Source organism: Pteropus vampyrus, unplaced genomic scaffold (genome assembly GCF_000151845.1).
Source record: "Pteropus vampyrus isolate Shadow unplaced genomic scaffold, Pvam_2.0 Scaffold187, whole genome shotgun sequence".
Taxonomy (NCBI): domain Eukaryota; kingdom Metazoa; phylum Chordata; class Mammalia; order Chiroptera; family Pteropodidae; genus Pteropus; species Pteropus vampyrus.
The window spans coordinates 265,976-274,324 of record NW_011888968.1 but is presented as its reverse complement, the minus strand read 5'-3'; the positions used below and the strand labels follow the sequence as shown (position 1 = coordinate 274,324).

The 8,349-nt window shown below is 65.8% G+C and overlaps 1 protein-coding gene across 1 annotated transcript in view; it reads right to left on the bottom strand.

The window, feature by feature from the left end:
• CARS (cysteinyl-tRNA synthetase) overlaps positions 1 to 8,349 on the bottom strand; it is a 45,642-nt gene that overhangs the window by 35,234 nt on the left and 2,059 nt on the right. Inside the window, exon 2 of the mRNA XM_023537359.1 lies at positions 493 to 584. Within this exon, the coding sequence (XP_023393127.1) occupies positions 493 to 584 (92 nt within the window). The remainder of the gene's footprint in view (positions 1 to 492; positions 585 to 8,349) is intronic.

The following is an 8,349-nucleotide window of genomic DNA, read 5'->3' as shown; positions in this document are numbered from 1 at the left end:
GGAGGCCCAATCGACAGCCTCGGGCCAATTCAGGGCCACTGTTGCCAACTAGGTCCTCAAGGTGTGCTAAGTGTGCTCGCTGACGGAAACGCCATCAACCCACGGCCACAGCCCTTTCCCGAGTCCCGGGGCCACCGGCCAGGCCAAGCAGCACGAGCCCAGCAAACCCTGTTCGATTAGGGGCCAGCCCCGGCTTCTCGGCACCTCGCACGTCCTCGCTTGGCCTGTTTTGCCTGCTGCACGTCGTGACGTCCACTGTCACCCCATGTGCTCTCTGAAAGCACGCCGCCCGGCTCCGCATGACCACCAGCACCCTGTCCATGCGGGTGAGGGTTTGGACGGCAGCCCTGCCCGGGCCACGCAGAACACGGGGTCGGGAGCTGAGGGGTCTCGAACCTGGACGCGTGGACCGCCAGAGCCGACGTGAGGCAGGCGACGGTCTGTGTCTCAGCAGGGCCCCACCCCCCACCCCGCCGCGTGAGCCCTCCTTACCTTGTTCCGGGTGAGGCTGTTGTACAGGCGCAGCTGGCTGGGCTCGGACCCGGCTGGGGGACACCACTGGGGCTGTGCCCGCCGGCCCCGACCTGCAGGCGGGAATGCAGCTGGGTCACGGCCGGAATAACCTGAGTCTCCTGACGGACATGCTGTTGTCAGGGAATGTGACGGTGTGGCCAACGAGGCTGCCGGCACGGCCCACGCCATCGCCACCGCTCTGCTCTGAGCCACGGTGGACCCCACAACCCCCCTAGATCCCCAGGGCGGGGCCACCCGGCCACTCTGCCACCCCGCCCCTCCCTGCCCTTCACACGTGCGCCTCCCGCTCACAGCCTGCAGTGCCGCGCAGGCACGGGCCCTGCACACAGACGGTCGCATTGCCAGACAGTGACTCAGGATATAACTTGGGTGCCCTGCCCTCCCCCACGACGACAGCCCTCGGTGGACACTTATGAGGCCAGGGCCAGTGGAAGCCTGGCCAAAAGCAGCTGCTGGCTCATGGCCACAGTCGGTGGGGACGGCTGCCAGCCCTCAGCATGCACATGACTCACTGCCACGAGGCTGGTGCGGACACCGGTGGCTCTGGGCTTCTGGCGGTTCCGACCGCCCAGGAGACGGCCCGGCCTCCCTGCGCTGGGGACTGCACCTCATCCGGGCATCCCCGCTCTCGGCTCTGCTCCTGCCCCGACCCGTCCCCTCCTTAGTGCAGTCCGGTGCCAGGCTGTCCAGCCACTCCGCCCCTCGAGTCTGCTGCTCTGCGGGCCCCGGGCCCACGCTTCCAGCCCGACGAAGGGCGGGCCATGCGCAGTCTGCGCTCGGGGCCAGGAGTGACCGCCAGGTGCTTACTCACAGCCCACGGGCATCTGGTGACATCCAACCACCTCCAGTGTCCCCCTCAGGCCGTGTCCACAGTCCGGCTCCGTGCCGTGCTCCACCCTGCACAGCGACCACCCCAGGACGGGCCCACGGGGCCGTCTCAGCACTCGTCACCCCTCTTCCCGGCCAGGCCGTCTGCGGCCCACCGAGCTGCCCTCTTCCCGTCCCCTCTCCCTGCCTCTGTGTTTGCGAAGGGCTCTCCCTCCCGCTGATGGCCTGCCGGTGGGGACACCCTGCTGGTGGGGACACCCTGCCCAGGCCTCCCTCAGATCTACACTGCAGACGGCGGCTTCCATGGGAGTCACGGAGCAGTCAGTCCTGGGCTCTGCCATTTGCTCGAGGTCACACCAGCCACACAGAGGATGCACGTAAGTGACAGGCGGAGAGGAGAGGAGGAAGGCAGCGTGTGCGTGCGTGTGTGCGTGTGTGCGTGTGTGCGTGTGTGCGTGTGTGCGCGTGTGCGTGTGTGCGTGTGCACGTGTGCAGCAGGGAGGAAGACAGACGGCGGGAGCTTCTGCTCTAGTGGGTGCCAGCGCACTCACAAGCGGGCACGGAGCCAGCGCAGGGAAAAGCCCAGATCCCTGCGAAGTCACGTGCTCCCTGCCGCCAGGTACGAGTCTCGCGGGTTCGTCTACAGGCAGCAGACGCCCTTGGAGGGGCCCGTCCGTGAACCGACGCAGCTCGGTCAGCTGCTCCGTGGCTCCGACGCGCTCCTCCAACCCCGAGACCCGAGAGCTCCCAGTACGCAGGCAGCGCTGCCGTCTGGGGTGACTGGGGACCGGCCAGAGCTGCCCACACGCTGATGCGAGCCAGATGACCACCGATAAGCAGGAGGGCTCAGGGTTCACGGGACGGAAGGCTCGTCTGAGAAGACCCAAGCTGGCTGGTAAGGGGACACGGCTGAGGGCGTGGCCAGCAGGACACTGAGCCACACTTGGCTCTCTAGCTCCCCAAAGGGCTGCTATTGCCACACCACTGGTGGCAGGTCCAAGGAAACTTGGCACGTGCCAAGGGGAAACTGGGAGATGGGACACAGGAGCTTTGACGTAACAGGAACACGCTGCCGTCAGCGTGCCCTCAGGCCAGGGACTGCCCCGATGTCCCCATGCATCAAGGCCTCACTCCCCAGCAGGTCTCCCGCTGGTACTGAAACCCGTGTCCCCACCGCACTTTCCCCAGGCCCCCAGGAGGCTGCCCGGCCCAGCGGGGACTCCCGGAGGCAGCAGGTGGCCGCCCCTCCCATGCAGGGCGTGAGTGCCCAAAGCCACAGGGACAGCCAAGCTGCTCAAGGGCGTCGGGAGATTAGGGGACAAAGGAGAGAGGAACCACACAGAGAGGAACTGAGCCCCCGAGACGCTCCAGAAGCACCCCCGGAACAAGCGGGGCCACGCTGCGGCTACAGCTCCGCGACTGACTTCCTCCCAAAGCCCACAAGCGACATTTCTGATTCTCGGCAAGTCCGCTGGTTATGGCTGCGTTCGGGTTCAACCCGCCAAACCTGGGGCACAGAGTCCGCAAGCTCACAGAAAGAACAAGGAGAAAGAGCCACGGCAAAGCCGAGCCAGGCAGGGAGACGCTGACAGCGTCAGGCCTGGACCCCGGCGGCACGTGCTCATGGCGGCTCTGCGCCGGCCGGGCAGCAGGCGAGGACCCGCGGGTGCTGCCCGCCAGAGCCCACTGCTGGGCATGCTCTGCCCTAACCTCCACTCAGGGAGCGCTGGTCGGCCGCCAGGCCACCCGCTCGCGCGTGGGGACGGGAGCCAACGCCGTGGGCTCCTCCGGGGCACCACAGCTAACTGGCGCCATGCGCCCGCGGGGCCCTGACCTTGGAGGTGGCCGCCGCCGGGAGAGGTTCTGACGCTGGGAGCCCGCTCTGCTACTCACTTGCTTGGAGCCCAGTGGGCTCGCCTCTGCCGCGGGGGCCGCCCAGGACGGCTTCTACGTGCCGGAACCACCGAGCCACGTGGAAGAGCCGCGCGTCCGTGGGAGGGGCCGAGAGCTGCCTGAACACGTCCACGTCCGCCTGGGACAGGGAGTACCCCTGGACGTAGCTACGTGTGCTCAGGTGCTCGTTCAGGGCCTGCGCCCTGGCGGCCTCGTCACTAATGCTCAGGATGGACCTGTAGTCGGGAGCTGCAAAGACAGAGGCACACGGCGTCAGTCGGGGGCAGGAAGACGCGGGGTCCGGGTGTCAAGCCCTTCCCGGGGACGAAAGGTCCAGACGGCAGCTCCGCAGACCGGGGCGGGGCGGGGCGGGGGGCGGAGTGGCCAATGCGGTTTCAGTCGGGGCGATGAAATCCAGACGCAGGTGACACAACGCTGTGAACGCACTAAGTGCCACCTAACTGTTCCTCTTATGAGGTTACTCTGTACCACGCGAAGCTCAACTCAGTTCCGAGAAACTCCACTGCACCCGACCCTCGCCGCAGCCAGGGGCCGGCGGCTCCCGGTGGGTGAGAGCTGCACGGCTGCCAGGCCCGCAGACGCGGTGCAGACCCCGCTGAGAGGCGGCCGGGCGCTGGCGTGGCTTCTGGGGTGACGCAGCCCCCTGCAGCGCCTGCTTGGCCGAGCGCAGCCGGCCGGGCCGACTGTCCCAGCTGCACCTGACGGGCCCTGCCCCTTCCTCACATGGTCACTGCAGAGCTGACAACTGTGCACGTGTCCCCTGCACTCAGGAGTCAGGCCACTGGTCTGAGACTGTCAGGAAGGGCGGAGGGCAGGACCCAACCCCGTAACTCCCGGCGAGGAGACGGCCAGCAGCGTGGCCGGACACGCCGCACCCTGGGCACAAACCCCCCGGGGCCCACTCTTCCTCGCCAGCAGACTCCATGCTCACCAAGGTCCAGTGGTGCTTGTCTCTGGTGTGGAGGGCGTGGGGCCGGGCGCTGTCCCTGGGCCCAGTGGGAGGAGCACAGACTCCGTGCCCCCAGCAGGGTGCTGGGGCGAGCCGGTGGCACTAGGCCCTCTGGTGCAGGGAAGAGAGGGCCCCAAGCCCACGGGCCTGAGCCACATCTAGGCCGTGATCACTCCGCTGCTTTATGCCGATGGAACCGTGGACGAAGGACCACCGCCATGTGCCCCCACGCCGAGCCCTCGCAGCCTGCGAGTCAGCTGTGAGCGGGGAGACCCGGGCCTAGGCCCTCGCTCCCCCAGGCGCAGCACTCTTGCTAGGCCCTGGACACACCTGACACCTGAGCCCTCTGGAGCGAGCTGCCTGACCAGGAGGTCACTGGGTCACTGTGCTGGACCCACAGCCGGACAGCTCCAACGGGGAGGAGACACGGATCCACATGGCCATGCTCCCACCCCTGACCCTCCTCCCCCCCATCTGTCTACCTGCCTGGCACGGGAACAGGAAAATTGCCAGCCAAGCCTGCTCCACTCCTGAAAACGGACAGCAAAGCCCCCGCGGGGCAACCGCGGCACAAGCACCCTCCTGTGCCGTGTCTGCGTTCGGGCCCTGCCAATCACCGGCTTCCTGGCCCAGCGGCACCATCAAGGCTGAGCTGGGACCAGTCAACAGGATGAAAGTCTGCGGCATTTCCCAAGCTGTGCAACACGAACCATCCCAGTGCTGAGGCCCTCAGGCCGCCGGTGGTGGGACAGTGACTCCCCGGGGCCTGGGGAGGCCGCTTTCGGAGGAGGTCCTGAACCCCGACCTCTCCACCCACAGGAAGGCGTGGGCGCCACGGGGAAGTCGTCCTTGAGCTCTCGGAAGGACAAAAGGACACTGTGCTTACAACGCAGGCGCTCCACAAAGGCCCGCTGCTGCCCGGCCCAGAGAAGCCCGCCTCCCTCCGAGACAGCGGGGGAAGGCCAGGGGGGCTGCACCCCCCGCTCGCCCGTGGGGAGGCCCCCCTCGCGAGCCCTGCCTCCCAGCCACCAGCGTGGAGACTGCCGGGGTGAGCTCTCCTCCTGCCGCAGGTGTGATCCAGGGAGGCGGCACCTGCCGGGGGCCTGGGCACCGGGAGGGCCCGGCTCTAAGTGCGCGCTTCCTCCCGGGGCCCTGCTTTGCCTGGCCACGGCCCTCCGCCAGCTCGGCGGCCCGCCTGCCGGCCACGCTCCTTTTCATGGGAAAGAAAACGCAGGTCACTACGGATAGGAGAGAGGCCGTGCCAGAGGCGGACAGAGCTAGAGGTGGCCCGATGGGTCGGGACCCCTTTCCGCAGCTGTTCTCCCAACACCGACCTCCATGAGCCCTCTCCGCTGGCTCTTGGTGTCCCCCCTGTGCAACTGCCTGGGCCAGGACCCCAGGACCAGAGAGGAGCGGAAAGGCTGGGGGAGGGGCGGGGACAGAGCAAGAGGGACAGCGCCATTCTGAAACAGCAGCGGGACGTCACTTCCCAGACCCCCCGCCCCCGGCCCTGACTGGCAGCGAACGGAGGCACTCTCTGGTGGGAGGCACTCTCTGGTGGGCAGGGAGGACCCCCAGCCTCGCCGGGGACAGTGCTCTGCAGGGGAGTTTACTCCCCTCTCTGTCCTGCACCTCTCACGTTTTCCACAATAAGCACGTTATTTTTATAACGAGTAAAACGTGCCAAACGTTCTAAGCAACACGGCTTCAAAGCGCTAACGAGGCACCTGGGGAGAGGGGAGGGGGCGGCTCCTCACCACACAGGCCCCGCGCCCCGCAGCGCCCCCTGGGCCTGCTGTTGGCGGCGTTGCTGACCTCACTCCTGAGCTTGTTATCACATTTACCCCGAGGGCTTCACGCGGGGATCACACACACACTCAGCACCGCCTGGCACAGTCACAACCACCCACAGCTGGGAGGGTGCCCGGGAGCCTGGGTGACAGGCTTCCAGGCCGTGGCATCAGACACTGGGGTAATTGCTGCCGCTGCCCTTAGCGTGTCATGACAAAACAAAAATAGGTCACCTTTCAAGTGGCCGTGGGTTTGGGCCAAACTGTGGTCTGGCTGCCGGCCTGCGATGCCAAGGTCAGGGAGGCTGGCGAGCGGGGACGCATCTGCAGTGGTCCCACAGCGCCAGCACAGAGCAAGCTCCTGCCCGTGTCCGCCCGTGGAAACGTCCACACAGCCAGCCAATCCGCAGTCCTGTCCCAAAACGCGGCACTGGAGAGACCCCTTCTGATGGCCAGGATGTGCCAGACGTGGACCGTGACCCCCCGTGTAGCAAGCAGGAGAGCTGACGAGACGTTTACTGCAGTCACAGACACAGGAGCCAGGGAACCAGTCCGCACGGTGTCCGCAGGTGGCCCTCTCCCTCGCTGGCTCCGCCTTCAACCACCTGCGTCTGCCTGCTTGCCGCCTTCCTGCTCCCCGCCCTAGGGACCCCCCTTTCTGCGAACGCTCCTCTGGCTCCCTGGCCCCGTCTCCTGGGTCCCCTGCTTGCGCGTTTCCGTGGGGATGCCCAGCCTGCCCAGGTGGCTCTCTGAAAGACTAGAAAAGGCTCTGGGGTGCATCCCCTCCCGCGGGAATCTCGACGGGGGGGGACAGGTGTGTGCACCCCTGCTCACCCCACCTGGGGCTGTGCCGCCCCTCGGGGAACCCAGGGCCTCCTCCCAACACCCTCTCTAGCCCCCGCCTCTCTCCTGAGCACCAGACCCTGAAGTCCAGCTGTCACCGGTCCCCAAGGTGTCCCCAGGCATCGTGTCTCACCCCCAAACCTGGGTACAAGTCCCAGGGAATGGACCGCCCCTTTCCCATACTGGGGCTGAAGCTGGGCACCTCCATGTCTTACTCCCCCATGGAACTTGGTGTCAACCCCAGTCCTCCCAAGCCTGCCCGCTTCTCTCGTGCCGGCCACTGCCAGCAGCCCAGGCCACCAGCATCTTGGGTCCTCCCACCCATCCCGCCTGGGAGACGCTGGCCGGCGAGGACCCAGCTGAGGTTCTGGCGGACCGGAGAGCAAAAGAGAGACCGAGCCTGGGCTCTGACCCGCCTGGCGGGACCCAGCCCACGCCCTGGGGAGTGAGCGAGCAAGAGAGGAACCGCCTGTGTAACCCCCGAGGCTTTGGGGTTCTCCGTTCCAGCGGTCAGCCCACCCTGACGTGAACACGTCGCCCTTCCCTGCCATCGCCTGCTTCCCCACTCCAGACAGCTGGACCTTTATCGCGGGTGTAGGCCCGGGGCCTGGCAGCATTTGGCAAAGCGGGTGCTCAACGCACATCTACTGACTGGATGAATAAATGCGAACGGCAGACGTGTTTAAGCGAACCATTCTGAACCGCTCGGTGACAACTTCCCACTGAAAGAGCAGGGGTGACGCTTTCCCACGGGATGTTTGTTCTCCGGCGTCTCTCGGAGACTCTGCTTATTGGGGGTGTCCGGTTACTTTCGCAACAACCACAAGTGGGCGATCGAGTGGCACCACCCATTGCCATGGGGAGGTGCGGCATGGACCCTGGAGACGGCTTAATCTCCAAGGGCACCATCTCGTATGACTCTTAAAAAAGTCAGTCCCGGAAACATGGAAGCATGAGATCATAGATGAACGAATGTTTGTAGTCTATAAATATACATGTTTCGTTTTCCTTTGAGAAACGCGGCAAAGCCTAGGAGCATTATCGTCTCATCTGCCCTGGGCTTGGGGCCCCCGTCGTCACTCTGAACAGAACCGTCAAAGGCGGCACAGTATAGAGCCGAGACCCCTGCCACGATCCAGCTGCCCAGGTTGGAAGCCTGGCTCCACCTCCGGCTGGCTGTGTGACCTCGGGCGAATCATCTGGCTTCTCTGAACCTCGGAAGTCGCGCCTGTGCAGGACGATAAGGCAGCACTAAACACAAAGGGATGCTCCGAGGAGCACAGGCCCTAACATACAGACCAGGCCTGGCCCAGATGCTGAGCAAAGCGCCAGCTGCATTATCATGGGGAAGACCCTCTGAGTGAAACTGCATTAAAAATTAGACCGTAAGTCTGCCCTAACGGGCGGCCGCCCCAGCATCTGGGGTCCTGCCTGGTCCCCCAGTCTGCAGGACAAGGCCTTGGACGTGAGACCGTGTCCCAGGACGGGCTG